General features: G+C 32.5%; 1 protein-coding gene across 2 annotated transcripts in view; it reads right to left on the bottom strand.

The window, feature by feature from the left end:
• The window catches only part of LOC142345729 (uncharacterized), a 99853-nt gene that overhangs the window by 15010 nt on the left and 65367 nt on the right, over positions 1-19476 (bottom strand). For both annotated transcript variants that reach the window (XM_075398016.1, XM_075398014.1), the window contains exons 2-4: positions 3756-4407; positions 2511-3084; positions 951-1799 (exon numbers count right to left, since the gene is read on the bottom strand). In XM_075398016.1, the coding sequence (XP_075254131.1) occupies positions 951-1799; positions 2511-3084; positions 3756-4407 (2075 nt within the window). The remainder of the gene's footprint in view (positions 1-950; positions 1800-2510; positions 3085-3755; positions 4408-19476) is intronic.

Genomic DNA, 19476 nt, shown 5'->3' with positions numbered 1-19476 from the left:
CTTAAATCTCAATTGTTTCGGGGTTTAAAGAGTTTGAGGTTGCCCTTGGCTGCTTTTACATCAAAACACAATGATGACGGAATTTTGTTACAGACTCAGGAAAAAAATTGTTGCACTTTTTCTTTGTACCTATAATTTCCTTTCCCGTTTGTAACACCATAACGGTTAAGATATTTTAGAAAAACTTTATTTAGGGTACCTTATTTTGGCAAATAATTTTTCAGAAATTGATTTGACTAACCATCGGGCAAATTTAACTTCCGAAAAATTAGAGACTGCTTGTCATTTTTGCTCGGTTGTCTATGGTTGTTTTTTTAGTTTTAAAGATATTATAATTCTATCTAGTCAGATCTACATCAGTGAATCACTCAATTGAGAATACGTCAGCGAGATCACCTTTGTCGGTACTTTAGATTTTGATAGATTTTGCGACACTACTCTATTCCAGAAATATGTTAGTGCTGACTTCGATTTTTCATAAAGGCATTCAAATTCTCCGCGCTAGAAGCTCGCAATTAACTGTACATTAATCAACACAATTCCCCTTATAGAGTAAACTTAACTTTTTGCGAATAATAACATCTGTCCTATAATAATAATTATAGTAATTATTATTTGCAAAAAATTAAGTTTCCTCTATGAGGAAAAACAACAATCAAGAAAAACGCTACAAAAATCAAGAAAAAAGCAGAAATAATTTTGAGGTCAGCGCTAGCATTTGCTAAGTACTCTACAGAATTCAGACCAAAAAAATTAATTTTAAATATATGATCGGACTGTTTATCATGACATCAAATTTCGCTAAATATGTACTCATATCAACTTTATGTGCGAGCTTTGCAACTATATACACGAGGCAATAAGCATTTTCATTATTTAGTCACGACAAAAGATGATGAGATTTGAATAAAAACTGTTCTAAATTATTTTTAAAATCTTGATGAACTTACTTGGCTTTGCGAACTCGTTCCTGATAGTCTAAGGGACTGCTCATTTTTGCATGTGAGTTCAACCTCTTCCTCTGTTTGGCAAACTTAAGCAGAACCTTCACATACACCAAACACATCAGGGCAGAGGCTGCGGACACGTTCAAATCCAGCATCCCGATATATTCCATATCTATTATAGTCGTTATTACTCCCTCGTCTACAAATGCGTAGGAAGCGTTTGTGCTTCCTTGAAAAAGCGCCACTGCAAAAATAATGATCAAAATCATTCTAACACGCTGTTTGTTGAATGTAGTTTTATACTCCGTAGGTCTGCAAATTGCATAAAAGCGGTTAACTGTTATCAACTGAATTAGCAAAAATGAGGATATAACTGCAAACCCAAATAAAAAGTAATTCACGCTTCGCAAAATTAAGTAAGCCGTGCCCTCTCGATCTGTGACTAAATATTTGCCAGAAGTTAGAATAATCATCGCAAAAAAGTTATAGCAAAAGTCAATAACTGATAAGGCTGTTATAATTTTTTCGCTTAGTGTCGCTTTATGACGATAATTGTAAACAAGTATGACTAAAATTGCACCTAAAAGGCCTAAAAGTCCCACAACGGATGAGAAAATTTGCTCAAACGCCAAAATTTTCATCTGTAGATCTCGATTCGCGTCCAAAGCTGTAGTGTTGTCCTCGTTTATTGTTGAATTAGCCATTATTAAAAATCGGTTTCGGTTGTAATTCGGGTTTATGAAATTCTGGGTAAACTGATCTGGCAAGCAAGTCAGACAATCTTCCGTAATATAATTCACGAAATGTTTTTTGAGTTCCGGTCGTTGTGGGAAATTGATATTGGGGTGGGAGCTGAAATTAAAAGCAAAAATGATATTAATGTCCAGTATAAATTTAATGGAAAGAGATAGCGACACCATACCATTAAGAGAGCCCGTAGGGAGTGGTTATGAATGGTTATAAATAAGTAATAATTTTAATGGATCCTTGGAAAAATTCCTGAGAAAACCCTCATATATTCATAAGTTTCCTTCAAGTATTTCCGCTTTGTGATTTAGTTCAAGGATTACACCCAAAAGAACTGAGGGAAGTAAAAATGAAATTTCTTTAATTGTTACTGGAAAAAAATAAGCTCAATTATTACGCAAATATCTCTTTTTAAGAGGCTTCAAATTATAAGTGACACAATATAAGTTGGATTTAACATCGCCCTCAGCAAAATTCGAAAGGCCGGCGCGGTCAAAAAATAATTGCATTATTAATCGGGTAGCTTAATCTGCGATCAATTTTGTATTCAATTTTATACCATACAATTTAGAAGACACATTTTTAAATGGGGCGTGATTTTATTTTTCCTGAAGCTTGCTCCACAATTTTTCATGCTTATTTATAAACAAATGCGTGAACGTTGCTTTTAAGCTTAGTATGGCTTGCTGCTGTTATAGTACAACAAAAGAACTAAATAAGGTGCAGGTTTTGGGTGTCACAGTAAGGGGCAGGGTGTAGGGTTCAAATGTGGGCTTTCTCAAAAAAATAAAAATAGTAAAAAAAAAAACAATTTACCTGGTAATGTTGCTGTTTGCGGGCAAAGCACCTTGATTGTTTATTTCTGTCGATAGTAGCCGTGATGAAAAGATTTCTTCTTGCTTCTTGTAATATGACCTTTTATGCGCCGCTGAGAAATTAGAAGGAGTTAGTTGCGCTGAATGACTGAACTCAGCTGAATATTGTGAAAAACCGGAGCTACTTGAAGTTGAAAATCGTCTAGATCGCAAATTTGGTTCAAGCAAGTCAGCGTTTTTGATTAAACTGTTTTCAGTTAAACTACGTTGCTCAAATTCTTTAATTTCACGGCTTTTTCTAGCGAGATTTTTGAACACTGCAGCGTGGTCAAATTTTTTATCCACGTGATCTGTTGTAATTTGATTTCTGATAACTTCCGAATTCTCGATCTGATTAGAATGGAGCCGATTCCGCGGTAAGGTCACTAAGACTTGTGATTTAGTATTCGAAACAGACGAATTTGAAATTTGATAGTTGAATTGTTGCAATTTTATTTTTGCTTCGCTTGCCGCTTCTTTTTCCACAAAATTTAGGGAACAATTCGTTGGGCTGCTTCTTTTTCCCGGCGCAGAACCTAATATAGATAAAGAATTTTCACGCTTGCACAAGCGAACTATAACTCTTAGTGTCTTTTGTTGACTTTAACACATTTTGCTACAAAATAGCTGAGCCTGCGCGTTATTTTTTCCCAATTAAAAACGGGGGGCTGGAATGGCCGGGGAAAACTGACCACCAAATTCATTCGCTGGGTTGGGAAAGGGGAGGGTAATTTGTCCCACCAGAGCCAAAGAGGGATACAGTTTTATTATTGCCGGGGTTCCAATTTGTGACAGGCAGCCTTCGGGCACTACGCGATAACGAGCTACCTGAACAGGGTGATAGCATTTTCATGTAATATTACAGGACAGTTTTATCTGAGCGGGGAGAAAAAATGTACAAAAAGTTGTACAAAAATACTGTTTCTAACATTTTTACAGCAGCTTTAGAACACCAAATTTCCATAATGAATAACTTATTTATAGCGTATAATTTTTAAAATTGTGTTCGATTAGGAAAATTGTATTAGCAAATGTTTTTGCGGTGCAAAATTGGGAAAAATGCGGGAAATATAACTTTTGACAAATGACCGAAATTTTATAAGGGGAAAATCAAGTTAAAAAGTATGTTTTTGTTGTTCGAATCGCAACAACAATTTAATTTCCCCGCTAGATAAATTAAGAAAATTAAGAGTAAAAAATTTTGTACCTGTACTGGTGATTTCTGCTCTGCTTGAGCTTTCATCCGCTATTAAATTTGAAAAAAAATCCAATCCAGGCAAATTAGACTTGTTTTGTAATTCTGAATTGTAATTGGTGCGAAAATGTTGACCTGAATTTGGAATTGCTTCGACGCTGACATTTTTCCCCACTGAATAAAGTGTATTATTTAACGCTTTTTGATTTGTTAATTCCGCTTCAGTTGAAAAATTTTTGTCATTATTTTCCGTCAAATCAGCAAACGCGTCGCTGAAATTCTGTTTACTTGTAAAAGTGCAGTTGCTTGTTGAACAATTTTTTTCTTCATGTATTTTTAGATCATTTTTATTCCCAGCTCTTCCTCCAGAAAGCTCACACTGAATTCCCAAATATTGTTGAATAGACTTGGGAATAAAAACGCGTGTAAAAGGGTAATTACACTGCAAGCTTGCTGCTTTATTATGGAGCAGGGAGGTTTCGAGTTCTGATTTGATAGAATTTGACGCTAATGAGGTCTTGTACGTAAAAGTTGACACTCCATAATCATTCACCAAATTAGGGAAGCTCGTCTGGGAAGCATAATGTGAACTTTGTTCTAATTTGAGGTACTTCGAGGGTCTGTTGCCACTGAGAGCGCTGAGGTGATTCGAATAGGATGATTTCTAAAACAAACATGAATAATAATGGTCGAATTAGGAATTTCACCTTATATAACCAAATCCCCCCATCCCCACCAGTTAAATACAAAGCACGGGTCATAGCATAGTGAATCAAGATGTAAAAATATGGGGATCTATTCTTTTTGGCCCTCAGTGTTTTTTATTCCCCGTAATTACTATTTAAATTCAAGCACGGTTCTATCTAAAAAATAGCACGTGCGCCTGGGGATCGTAAAAGTTATAGGCCCCCAGGCGGGGGGGGGGGGGGGGGGTTTGGCAAAACAGAACAAATCCCCACGTTATCAAACAGTAGGGTCAGAAACGGAAGCTCATTGAATTAATATCTAGCCAGGAGAACATATAAAGACAAATTTAGAACAATAGACCACAGATAAGGTTAATACCTGTCCGGAATTCTCTGCTGACTATGTTTTGTATTTCTGTGCAGAACCTGATGACGCCACTTTTTATTATGGTCATTTCAACATCAGAAACAATTTCTGACTTTTATAGACGGTCTACATATACATATAACGACTGGGTTTTTCATGCCCACCCAGATTTAATAGTCTGGCAACCTTCATTTGGCGTCTCCATTGAATAAATTATGGGAACGCATCTAATTTGGGGAAAAGTTTATATAAAGAAAGTAAGTGCTCAAATATGAAACTCACAGTTCTGAAATTTATCATTGGCAGCCTTGCTCACTTTTTTTACAAAGTTTTTAAATAATTTTGTTCAATTTGCAGCATTTTGTTTTGTTTTTCAACTCTCAATAGATGGGGGTTGGGGGGGGGGGGGGGGGGGTGGCAAGCAGAAAACATAAGCAATGCGACAAAGAAGACATGCTACAACCACAGTTCTCGCAAGTTTGTCTGCTATCGAAATTTAAGCGTTTAAAATGTAACATGCATAATAGAAGCAAGTGCCGATTGTGTAAACTCTATTTATCTATTTTCTTAATAAAAGTAGAATAGAAAAAAACACTTCCGGGTTTGAAATGAGAACCTTGAAATTTAGTTTAGAAGACCATCCTCAATTGAACTACATTTGTTTTACCAGTACAACAATAGTGATGGTATTTGTTGTGACAGTTTTTGCGCAACACGTAAAAACCTTTCATAAACGTGCTCTTTACCACAATAACTCCTATTTGTCAAACCAGTGTAAGCTTTTTTCTTGATGAGTGGCAAGGTCACATAAAAATTCTTTACACAAAAATCTTGCTGACAACATAAGAAAATATTCATTGTGCTTCTGAGACTGACAAAAATCAAGATCAAAAGACGTCCCTGGAAATGAAGGTCAAACTGACATTTAATGGTTGTGGAAGATAATGAAGTCAGTTGTGCAGAAAATACCTCTACACGCTGACTACGTTATATGCAATAATGCACGGAAAATTTTAATGGTACAGAAGCAGACTTATGAAAAGACCAATGATGGACCCATGAAAAAACTTTAACTCGACTTTGTCTGCAGACATTGTGTCGAGCTTAAGTCCAGCCCAAATTTTACGTCGAGCCAAAGTTTTTTGTAAAAATTTGGGTCCAGCTAAACTCTTTTGCGAAAAATTTGAGTCGAGCTAAAGTACAGAATGTCTTAAAGTCCAGCTGAAGTCATTTCATAGCTCAAATGAGTCGAGTATGGTTTTTTCATAGTGATTTTTGGTCGAGCATTGTCTTTTCATAAGTAGGTACCTAGACCTGGGTACAAGAAACCTTTTCGCATATTAATTCAAACCAGGTTATATACATGGTTTTACATATGAGTAATTAAAAAGTACTCAAAATATTTTTAAAAAACATGAAAGAAGTGCAAGGAAAGCGCTATTTCGGCGTTTGTTACCTCGGAGCATAATACGCTGAAAGATATTTTCGATTTAATTTTTTTGTCATCAAGTCAAAAAAATTTGCGCAAAATGATATATTACTAAAATTTTAATCTCAATGAAAAAGAATTCGTTGAAGTTATTTGCGCGTTTTTAGAAAATATGGTCAAGCACCAATGCTATGAGTTGCCAAGATTCTGAAAAGAAAGAGCAATTTATATTTTCAATGAGCAATCTTTTATAAATTGTATGTATATCAATTTTAGACAAATGATAAAATTGCATTCAAAAGTAAATGCGAGCGTCACGAGAGGAAAGCAACCTTATGGCAGAATTCTTAGCCGAAGGTTTTTGGAATTTTAACTAATTTGGAGAAATTATGTGACATTGAACTCAGCACTGAGCTTAGAATTAATATATTTTGTGACTTTTAGAACCGAATAATACTAAAGAGAAAAACTTATTTCAAGTTGAAACTAATTGTTCCGACCCACATGTGGGGGGAGGAACTATATACTCAAATGGTTTTTTTTTGTTCAGTCAATTTTGGCCGATCGATATATTCATCGTAGAGAAATGCAAGTGGTATCATTAAAAAGCTCGTCCAGCGTAGAAATTGCAACTAAAAAAAATTTTCCGAATTTCGTTGTTTCCGAGGAGTTATCGAGGTTTAAAGTTTTGTGTGAACACAGGACATTTTGTTCACTTTTGGCATAATTTTGCTTGAAATTAAGATTTTTTCTGTAAAACCATTAATTCATGCTACTAAATGAAACAATTTTGCCTTCCTAATAAACGAAAGGCAATAAAAATTCCTAAAAAAAATTCTAATAAAAATTCTCACGCGTAAGTTTACTGTTAAAAAAAACTCGAATTCTATTTGAGAGCTGTTTTTTTAGAAAACTTTTCGCACTTTTTTGTTTTTTTTTCAATCACTTATAGACTAGTCGCTTTTCTTATCGAGATTCCGTTATTGGCAAACCTCATTTACGGTCAAATGAAGCTCAATGAACAAAAAATCCGTTCTCAAGGAGTCGTTCCTGTTTTCTTTTGGCTTCTTTTCTGAGTTGTCGTAATTTTTAATGAACTTTTGACTTTTTTTTTGATATTTTACTAAAATTGTTAAAAAACAATGTTTTTGATTTTACGGTTAAGGACAGAGAAAGCTCGCCAACTCGTTTTAATCGAGCTTTTGTTTAATTTTTCTTCTGCTAAATTTTTTGAATTTGATACTTTTTTTAACTCAAAAAGGGTTCCAAACAAGCTTTTGTTTCCTACTTCGTCTAAATTTGCAGGAAGTAGAGGCCTAACGTCTGCTGCCACAATCTTTGAAAACTCATGAAAAAATTAGCTAAACACTTGCTTCCTGTAGGAGTTTCCTGAAATTAAATTTTTAACTTTTTTTGAAAAATAAACCTAAAAATTACACAAAGTGCATGATTTGTTTGTGGTTTATTGAAATATTTCATTAAATAAATGATCTATTTTGCCAATATATGAACTAATTACTTGTTTTTGTGTACGCTGAGAAGAATCAGGGCTAGGGGTCAATCTCATCATGGATTGTTACAATCATTAATTATTCGGATTATATTAGGGCGGTCATTTTCAATTTTTTTTGCAGTTTTGTCATTTTATGTTGATTACTGACATGAATTATTTCAAATGGCGGCCCAATCAATGACTATCAATCCTGTTTACAACAAAATAAGGCAATATGAAAACATAGTTTGTCTTCAGAGAAAATCTCATAGTTTAGATGGCTTAGAAAATGTTTTTTTTTGCAAACTGTATATGATCTCCTTTTGTTTTGGATTCATTTGTAAAACTTTTGCAGCTGCATGACAATGTTAAATTAATTAAGGATTGAGGTCGGTTCTTAACAAGTTGCAGGTGAGCCTGTACAACGCCTTTAGTTATTATCTAATGCCTCTTATAACTTTGTATTGTATATGTATTTGTTTTAAGAGAATGCTAGTGAAGTTTTGAAATTTGTAAATTTTCAATCTTATTTCTGTCCAGATGGTCATATTAATTTCTGTCCAAATGGTCATATTTCAACTAGTCATATTAATTTTAGCTCAAATTGGCATTGAATTATTGCGCAAAATAACATTTTGAAATACTTCCATGAATAGCTGATGGTTTAAACGACTGCGAAGCCGTTCTCTCAAAACTTCTTGAATTTGTGTCTTTGCCTGAAATTGTGATTCTTTTCGTTTTCATTTGGCATATCCCTGACAATCAAAAACCCTAATTGCTCTCATACACGGTTAAACTAAATTATTTACTGATTTTGGATTAGAGCTAAAAGTTTTAATTACTTTTGGTTATTATTTTAAAAAAAATATTTTTGTACTTCCCAACTTTTGAATTTTTTCCAGTATCTGGGGTTGCTGTTTGTTCTCTTTTCAACTTATCACACTAAAGTTGGTTGTAACTGGCATTGAATAAATGCGTAAAATAACTTGCTCAAATACTTCAGTTAAGAGCCTACAGTTTTAACGGCTGCACATCCGTGCTCTTGCAAAATTTATTAGGATTTTTTCGTTTTTGCCTCTAAATGTTGTTTATTTGTTGTCGTTTGGTACTTTTATGAAAATCAAAGGCTTTGAACGCTTCCATGACCCTTTAATCTAGGCTTTGAATCTGTTTCCTGATTTCAGTTTATAGATAACGGTTTTAAAGACTTTCAATTATTTTCTTCATAAAAAACATATTTGTTATTCCCATTTTTTGTTTTCTTTGTCGACTACAAGTAACTAAGTCTTATTATTGATAGAACTCATCAATTTTCTGTTGCTCTAAACATTTCTGAGGTTGTTTTTGTTTTGACAGATGTCTATAGAGCGTAGAAATGTGTTTTCATAAAATATTTTTGAGTTTTCGATGCTGGTCAGTATTTTTGTCAATTTAAAGTTTTTAATCGTTTTTCATTGTATTATAGATAAAATGGCCGCAACACTGTGGCTTTGATAAATTGTTTGTGGAGTTTCCAGTTTATCCGTATTTGCTGTTTTTGCCGTCACTTTTATATTATCTCTTTCAATTTTGTAGCTTGGTCTCTGTAACGATAGGTCGCATCCCCTTTTCAGTAGACCAAGATCTAATCTTTGTATCTTTTAATTTCAAACAATGGTTTATTGGGTTTGGTACTACGAATTTTTTTAAAAAAAATGTATGAATTTTGGATATCCGCTCATTCTGAGTTTTTTGTTTCCTTTCCATATTATCACATTAATGGGTTGGCCCAAGTGGCGACGTTAGTTTAGCAGTCATCCAGCATATTACGGATAACAACAAGTCTCAGTTGCTTCACGTATAAATTAGCCTTCCTATTGAGCCGAGTTGATACGACGTGCTTTCGTTTCAATCAATTTGAAAATGGTTGTTTTCAAAAAAGGGAATTGTATTTTTGAACTCTATCCTTTTTGCTCTTTATTGTCGCCCTGTCACCGAGTCACATTATTTAGAACTCTTATATCTTAGCTAATGAACATCTAATGAAGTAAAAGTTGATTTGTTTAGATCGGGTTTTATAGGATTCCTTCTTCATTTTGTTATTTTCTGTTTTTTAAATATTTTCATCGAAATTTGGCCGTACGTAATGTTCGCTAGTATTTGTTTTCGGGTGTATCTCGTTCAGTACTCTCATTGAGGGCAAGTTTTGTGGGCTCTCTAATCCAGCTTTTATTGTTTGCTGAAGGATATGAGAGTTTTTGGACCTTTTCTTTCTCTTCCTCATTTGGTAGACCAATCAAAACGTGGATTGGCGGGGTCGGAACATCATGCGCGAACACACATTACAGAGCCTACTTGTTGAGTTTAGCTACAACTATAAAAAAATCTTTCTGAACCGATCGATACACCCGGAAGTTGGTGGCAGAGCAGATCAGCGGTGAATCAGTCAAAATATATTATTTTTTTTATAATGACCAGTACTCTGTTCTCTTAACAATTTACAATGGCCAGTCTGATTTTTGAGTAGAATTTATTTCATGAAAAATAAAATGTTCAACTTTACTCCCGCCAATAAAGTGTGCTTTATATGCGGTTCGAACTTCCGCTCTGGTACTTTTGACATTTAATTTGCGTAGCAAGTCGTAACCACTAAGCTAAATGGGCTTTGTGGTAATTGCCGAAAAACTCGGATAAGTAAAAATAGTGTGTATACTACTATAGTAATTAACCGTTATAAGCTACAAAAGTATGACTTGTTTCTGCTGAGAATTTATTTTGGGTATGAGTATTTTTCAGACTATACAGGATATGTTTAGCCTGGGCGAACTCTATGACCTCATTATAATCATAATGAAAAATACTGCACATAAAAAACTTAAAAATTCTGGGGACACAATGTTTCAGAACTGAACTAAGATTTTACTTTTGAAATGTGCTGGTTCAGCGCTGAAAAACTTTGAGACTCAAGTCTGGGCAGGTTTATTCTCTACATTAGTGACTATTTTTTGTGTTTTTATTCCCAATTGATATTGTTTCGAACAATAGCACGCCAAATAAAAACAATTAATTCAAGCTTTCCGAGTTAACATGCTTGCAGCTGTATTAACGTTTGCCTCAAAATTTAGAGTTTTTGCTCTTTTTCTTTCGGAAATTATACATCTCAAACTGATTGCAGGGAATTCTTCAGCTTGCAAATTTAACCAAATGATCTGAGTCTCACTCATTTATGAATAATTTCTTTTGATCGGCTTCCAAAAATTAGATCGTAGAAACAAATTTTTATTTGAGCAGATTCGCATAATTTTAGCTTTAAGTTCCAATTTTTTGAATTTTCTGCAGTTTTTTTGTAATAAACATAATAGATATCAAAGAAAAACTAAGAATTCCAACAATTTTTTCTGGGTCAGTGTGTACACTGAGGAAAAAATCATTGAACGAAGAAGTGTTTGAGACTCGGCTATTATTTTTTATGCGCTCTGTTTGAGAATTGTGTAATGTTAGCAGCATAAAATAGCATTTCACATACAAAGGAAACACTGTCTGTCAATTTTTTTGTCTTCAATTTTCTTTTCATTAAATAATATAGCCGCAAGGTTTTATGTTTTAGTAGAAAGACTTAGCACAACAAATTTCTAACAATGCTGTATCACATTTTGCTCTCGAGCTTTGTCTACATTATAAAATTTTTGTTTACTCTAATTTCAGCTCTCCAGTTGCATATTATTTTTTGTTCCACAATCATGCTGCCGAAAATTTCATTTTCGAAACTTAATGTTACTATGAAGACTATTTGGCATCAAATTTGTTGATCAAATCATCAATAAGGTTTTACTTTTCATCTCATTATTCGAAAAATTCTTCAAAATTATGTCTTTTAATCTCAAAAATAATTTTTTGTAGTTGAATTTGAGCTACAAAGCTCCAGTGTGCTTGCTCTGGAAAAAAAGGAGATTTGCCAAAAAATTGGGATATCACTGTAAAATTCATGAGTTCTTTCCTGCTAAATCTGTCGATGCCATAATACTTTCTTTAACTAATAGCACAATAACACTAACAAAATAATAATTTTGTTCTACTTAGAATACTATTTCTGAACTTGAAAACAGCAAAAAAAACTGTACAAAATCGTTTGTAACTTCAATACATACATACATACATACATACATACATATATATTTATATATATATATATATATATATATATATATTACACAGTGATCCTTCATATGACTAATTTTTCCTCTCATAATTTCTCCGGTATTTCTCATTGTAGTGAAAATTTGAGCTGAATCTTGTTGGGGAGAGGGCTTGTAATATTATGAATCAACAAACATTATAAAATTTTCTGTATTTATGAAGTCACTGATAAAAACTTTAGAAAAAAATGGTTCACAATGCATCTAAGCGATAGGTCGAAACTACATTAATTGACGACAAAGAGATGTGAATACACAGCAAAAATAACTTATGTTTCCATTAGGTAAGTCAAAAATTGAGCTCATTTTATTTCAAAGTTTGAATGTCATAAGCTTAAATTTAATACAATAATGAGATCATAATGCGTGTCCAGCTGGGGGGTTATCATAATTCTGTACGAATTTTTCCCTTGAACTCAACTCAACTTCACCTACTAAAAGTACCAAACAGAAAAACTTCAATTGCCGCGAACTTGAAGCCTTCATTCAAATCATTCAAAGAGCAAAATTGATTAAAGTAACTATCATAATCAAATCCTAAAATAATTCAAAAGATTCTCCTGCGACACTGATGAAAGTATTAATCCCTTTAGAGAATTCATCATTAGATGAAGACCAAGGTCTTAAAACTTGATTTAAATTCCCAAATTCTGGTGGAAGATATTTTGTAATTCTCTAATCAAATCTAACCTATTTGCTCAGGAGCGGTAAATTACCCGAGGGGAAATTGTTGAATGAAACCTAATTTTAGCTTTAAGTTCCAATTTTTTGACTTTTCTGCAGTTTTTTTTTGTAATAAACATAATAGATATCAAAGAAAAACTAAGAATTCCAACAATTTTTTCTGGGTCAGTGTGTACACTGAGGAAAAAATTATTGAACGAAGAAGTGTTTGAGACTCGGTTATTATTTTTTATGCGCTCTGTTTGAGAATTGTGTAATGTTAGCAGCATAAAATAGCATTTCACATACAAAGGAAACACTCTCTGTCAATTTTTTTGTCTTCAATTTTCTTTTCATTAAATAATATAGCCGCAAGGTTTTATGTTTTAGTAGAATGATCTAATACAACAATTTTCTAACAATGCTGTATCACATTTTGCTCTCGAGCTTTGTCTACATTATAAAATTTTTGTTTACTCTAATTTCAGCTCTCCAGTTGCATATTATTTTTTGGTCCACAATCATGCTGCCGAAAATTTCATTTTCGAAACTTAATGTTACTATGAAGACTATTTGGAATCAAATTTGTTGATCAAATCATCAATAAGGTTTTACTTTTCATCTCATTATTCGAAAAATTCTTCAAAACTATGTCTTTTAATCTCAAAAATACTTTTTTGTAGTTGAATTTGAGCTACAAAGCTCCAGTGTGCTTGCTCTGGAAAAAATGGAGATTTGACAAAACTGGGATATCACTGTAAAATTCACGGGTTCTTTCCTGCTAAATCTGTCGATGCCATAATACTTTCTTTAACTAATAGCACAATAACACTAACAAAATAATAATTTTGTTCTACTTAGAATACTATTTCTGAACTTGAAAACAGCAAAAAAACTGTACAAAATCTTTTGTAAGTTCAATACATACATACATACATACATACATACATACATATATATATATATATATATATATACACACACATATATATATATATATATATAAATATATATATATGTATATATATATATATATATATATATATATATATATGTATATATATATATATGTATATATATATATATATATATATATTACACAGTGATCCTTCATATGACTAATTTTTCCTCTCATAATTTCTCCGGTATTTCTCATTGTAGTGAAAATTTGAGCTGAATCTTGTTGGGGAGAGGGCTTGTAATATTATGAATCAACAAACATTATAAAATTTTCTGTATTTATGAAGTCACTGATAAAAACTTTAGAAAAAATGGTTCACAATGCATCTAAGCGATAGGTCGAAACTACATTAATTGACGACAAAGAGATGTAAATACACAGCAAAATAACTTATGTTTCCATTAGGTAAGTCAAAAATTGAGCTCATTTTATTTCAAATTTTGAATGTCATAAGCTTAAATTTAATACAATAATGTGATCATAATGCGTGTCCAGCTGGGGGGTTATCATAATTCTGTACGAATTTTTCCCTTGAACTCAACTCAACTTCACCTATCAAAAGTACCAAACAGAAAAACTTTAATTGCCGCGAACTTGAAGCCTTCATTCAAATCATTCAAAGAGCAAAATTGATTAAAGTAACTATCATAATCAAATCCTAAAATAATTCAAAAGATTCTCCTGCGACTCTGATGAAAGTCTTAATCCCTTTAGAGAATTCATCATTAGATGAAGACCAAGGTCTTAAAACTTGATTTGAATTCCCAAATTCTACTGGAAGATATCTTGTTATTCTCTAATCAAATCTAACCTATTTGCTCAGGAGCGGTAAATTACCCGAGGGGAAATTGTTGAATGAAACCTTGTTTGGAGATAATAGTGGGGAAAAATTTAATAATAATCTTCCCCGCGTTAAAAATGGGTTTGGAATTAATTTCCATTCAAATCTATGTATGCTTCACAGCCATTCAAAATTAACACCTCCAATGAACTGTAGAAAATATGAACCAAGAAAATGTAGTTTGAGAAAAATGATGTAGGCAAGTTTATTTTTTTCGAGAAAAAATGTGATCAAATTTCTTAATACTTAACTTCATTTAATTTTAAAATCCAATACCAATTTTGATCAAGTTCAAATCTTTTGAGAACAAGTGGATCGAGGATAAATATTTAATATTTAGGTTAATTCCATTGAAAGCTCTTCAATGAAACTTGGCTTTGTTTAAATTTTGGGTGAAAGCTCTCGAAAGATGTTCAACGTTTTATAATGAAAAGTCTCAAAGAATGCATTTTCTCACTCAATTACACAACTTGAAAAAATCGAGCACATTTTTTGTCCTAAAATTGGGTTACACAATACTTTATAGGGATTTAGGTTTTAATATGGGCGATTTCAAATCCCGTTCGAAAATGTTTTAAAGCCGCTTCAAACAAACGCGGCTTTTTACACATAAAAGGTGAGCTTCACTTATTGATTAAAACGTTCAAAGATAATTTCATCCTTTCTCAAAGAAATTTCAATTCACTTCTAATTCTGCATTAGCTACAAAAAAGAGACGCAAAATGCACAAAATGGATCGCAGCTTTTTTTCATGGTGTGAACAAAGTATCGCAAAATCTATCATACTGGAAGGCTCTCGGTAATGTGCAATTCCACATACTGCTGCGACCCCATCTATCCACATTTTGACTTAATTCTCCAACAAATGAGGAAGAGATAGAACATTTTCAAAAACTCATACACCTTTCGAAGAAAAATTGCTTTATAGAAAAATCTCGGTTTAAAAACCAACCACTAAATAAAATAAAAGTTCCGCATTAGAGTGCCAATAAGATCTACCATTAAAGAGACTACGAGGCAAGACAAACAGCGGAATAGAATAATAACAACCAACATTATTTACGGCCGAAACTGATTATCGACATTTAAAAAAACTTTTAGTAAGAGTAACGAAGGCTTCGCAAAAAAACAAACTAACTTTGTAAACAAATCAACCTTTCGTTAACTTGAAAACAGATGAAACCTTCCTATAATTACACTGTGATATTTTTAAAACGAAAGAATTTCAAAACTCCTGGTAATCATAAACTTCAAACAAAAAACAAGAAAGATTTAAATGTTACGCGTTACAAAGCTAAAAAGACTTGTGATTAAAGATACTTAGTTATTAGACTACAAAATAACAACAACGCAAAATTCGAAGGTAGTTTTTGAAAAAAAAAACCAGTGTGGAAGCTAATAAAACAATACTATATTAACTGGAAACATATATACATTCACTTAAACATAGTTGAACGTCATTCGAGCCTCCTTTCAAGGTATTATGTAAAACGAAAACAAAGTGAAACATTTGTTCGAGAAAACAGTCTGTTGTCTTCTTCAGCTTAAAAATTTAATGGTATAAATTGCTGATAAAGAATCAAAATTTTAATGTATATGCAAAAATTTCAACAGAATACAAATGTTTCATTGAAATCATTCCACGACCAATTGTGACTAACATTAATGTGATAATTCGACAGGATTTCAAAAATCGCATTTCTCAAGAAAATTTGCGGTTTGAAAGTTATTAAGATAAGACCTTTAGTTAAAGCTTAAAGCCGCTTTATAGATTGATTTTCATTTCACTTGAAAAAAACTGTACAGATAAACTGGAAAAGACAGCGCTAATTCCAATCTGCAACTTCTTTGGTAGAACAATTCCACGATGAGACAAAACTGGCATTGTTATCGCTGTTCTTTATCAAAAAAAATCTATTGCAAAATTTAGAGCAATACAAAGAGGGAGAAAAAAGGTTTAATATATTAAAACTAACGGATAATTTTTGGTTATACATCAACTTAAATTAGCAAAAAACCGGGGAAACTTTTGAACCCTTGACCACTCCTGAAAAAGCGCGATTAAAAATAGCCTAATCTGAATTTACTTAAATTTTGTCAATTTTCAGATATGTACTTTCCGCAAATTTTGAGAACTGGGGCTAAAAAATTGAAATTGCGGCCACTTTTCAATAACCAAAATTTTGATTTTAGAGATGAAACAGTTTAGAAGCATTCCGTTCTAGACGTAAAACCAATAAATCTATTGTTAATTATTTTATCATATGACTAAATTCATAAAAACTGCGCAAAAATTACGGAAATTGTGAAAATACAACAACAACGGCAATCACTCTATGTTAACAAGCCTCAGTAACACATAAAAAAACGAAATACAAAATATATTTTTGAATCTAAACTCTTGACATGCTATCTAATAACACTTCTCACAACTCGATTGAACATTGCTTTGCTTAATTAGCGAAAATTATTTGAAGTTCTGGAAATGGGCTGTAAATAACGGATCGATCGCCAGAGCTTTTGCGGCATTAAAAGCGAAGATTGAGTTGAAGTTCTTCGGAAAAGCACTAAAGTTGGATCAAAATCGAAATAAAACAATGAGCCTAATAACCGCAAAACTACGTATAAAATGGGCTAAATGGGCTAAATTAAAGGTGAATTTGCTCTTTTTCTCATGAAACTTATGAGGGGTTTTTAATTTTCAAAGTATATACATTTAGATTCTGCTTCGGTATCAGCATTATAAAGCATCAAAATTTCAAGCTGAAGAAGACAAGAGACTGCTTGGTCAATGTGATTTTCACTAGGTTTAATGGTACCTTGAAAAATAGTGCTTCCTCTTTTTTTTCTTTCTTCATTTTGAATCACTTTCATCCAGATAAACTGAACGAGACACTTGAGAACGGGCCATCGGCCCAATAGTGCTCTCCCACAGTCGAATATGTGATTGTATTTGTACAGGTAATTGTGAAAAGCTACTTATTGACTGATGGAAACAATTTATTATTATTATTATTTTTTGATTTTGTGGACTTACGTTACATCATCATTGAAATTAGACTTATCATGATACACTGATATGACTGAATTTTAATTTTATGAGCTTATTTTGACCCACGGATCGGTTTCAAAACTTTCTAGCAAGTTATATTACTACATTGTTGAAAAAGAAAGCAAAATTCTGCAGAAAACAATGCAATATCAGACCGGATATAACAAATTCGAATAGCAAAATGATTTTGAACATACAGTATTAGCAGCTGCTTCGTATTGCTCTCTGACAAACTCATATTTTTTATAATAAGTATACACAAGAAAAATATAAAGAAAAAAAATTCTACCAAGTAAACAAGCATCGAAAAAACGCATTTTTTGTTTAAAAAAGAGTAGGCATTTCAGTACAAATGCTTTATAAATTCTTGACTCTTCATTTTCGCAATATTCTCAATAATGTTTTTAGATAAGATTTAAAATTGAACTTAACAATTCATTTCAAAAAAAAAGATCGTGATGAAAGACAACAAAAATATTATATTTTTACAACGTTCAAAAATTTTTGAAAAAGTTTTGCAGGTCAACTCTTTTTTAAAGATTTTATGTTGATTGTAGATTTTTCATCAATACACAATAATCTTGGATTTTGGAGTGAGAAATAATGGGTTGGATTTTGCTGGTTCTTGTCCACAATTGGCGCGAGCCACATTACGTATTTAAACATGCACTTTTTCATGAAAAAAGAATTAATTTTGATTTTGTTCTTGTTTAGATGAAACTAACTTGGACTGATCCATTTTGGCCGGGTTTTTTGTTTAAAAATAAGCATTAAACCGTTACTGAAAGACGTTACTGCTATCAGACGTTACTGAAAAATAGAAAAGTTCCTCATTTCTTTGCATTAACCCTTAAATGTTCTTACACGGCAATTTTTTGTCAATTTCGGAAACAGAAAACAAAAATACCCACGTTTGCCTTTAATTTGATTTAAAGCTATAAAGCATGATTCGAACACGGCCGTCGATATTGAAACACAGAGATCAAAGATTGCAAGTTATCAAAAAGAGAGGTAATTCAAAACTACCAAAAATTTTGTTACGTGCTGTATGTATTACTCATTTGAATGTTATCTAGGAGAAATCGGGGAATATTTTGTTACACAAACACAAACTCGAGCAGCTTTTCTTGTTCTCATTAACTTATTCTTCATTTGAACATTAAAAACGTTGTTTAACCTTGAAAATTTCCTGCAGATATCTAATTCAGTTAAAGGTATTACAAAATGTTCAAATAAAAAGGTCCGACCTAACATTTGCCCGTATTTTTCCGCCTTTAATCAACTCAAATCGTTACTAGAATATAACCTAAAAGCAAATATTTACACAAGTACCTCAACCTAAGGAATAATTCAGGTGAATGGAAAAATTTCAGGGTAAAAATAAACAACTGCTCTTTTTCACTGTTTTCACCTCTAAACCACAAAAATATGAACTTGGTATTTTTTAAATTACACCAGCCCATAGTTAATTGATTTTTGCGGTCATTTCCTCATAACCTTTTCTTCTATCAATAAATACAAGCCTTGAAGCACTCAAAACTTATTCATTCGCTGCTGAAATTCAATTAGCGCCTCCTTTTCCCTCTGAATAATATAATTTCCTTCAAATAAAAACGCAGAACAAAAGGTTGAATTTTTTCACCCGGCGTAAAATGTGAACAGTTTTAGAAGGCGGAGCTTCAAAGGGAAAATTAGGAGTAATACATTAACTTTTTCCAGGTAACCGCAAGTTTGTCCGAGCGTAGAATAATTTATGCAAATTGTTCCTTAGAGTATTATATTAAGTACCGTCGAAAATATTGGCCCTTAAGCTTTTTATAAGAAATTTGAGAGTCTAGGATTGGAAAAGCAATTTCCCAATTCAAATCCACGGCCCCCAAAAAAAGATTAGAAGAGAAATTTCATGAATAAATGCCGCAAGTTGTTAAACAAAAAACGGGACGAATGTAGGTTAAAAACCTGAGATATGCTTTATGGATCATTACTTTGATTAGGTCTAATGGCGGGACATTATTGGGGGGCCATCATTTGATTGTTTTTGAGATAAAAATCACGAAAGGAAGCCTC

Source organism: Convolutriloba macropyga, chromosome 9 (genome assembly GCF_964194025.1).
Source record: "Convolutriloba macropyga chromosome 9, txConMacr16.3, whole genome shotgun sequence".
NCBI lineage: Eukaryota > Metazoa > Xenacoelomorpha > Acoela > Convolutidae > Convolutriloba > Convolutriloba macropyga.
The sequence above is the reverse complement of the archived record's forward strand: the minus strand, read 5'-3'. Positions and strand labels throughout refer to the sequence as shown.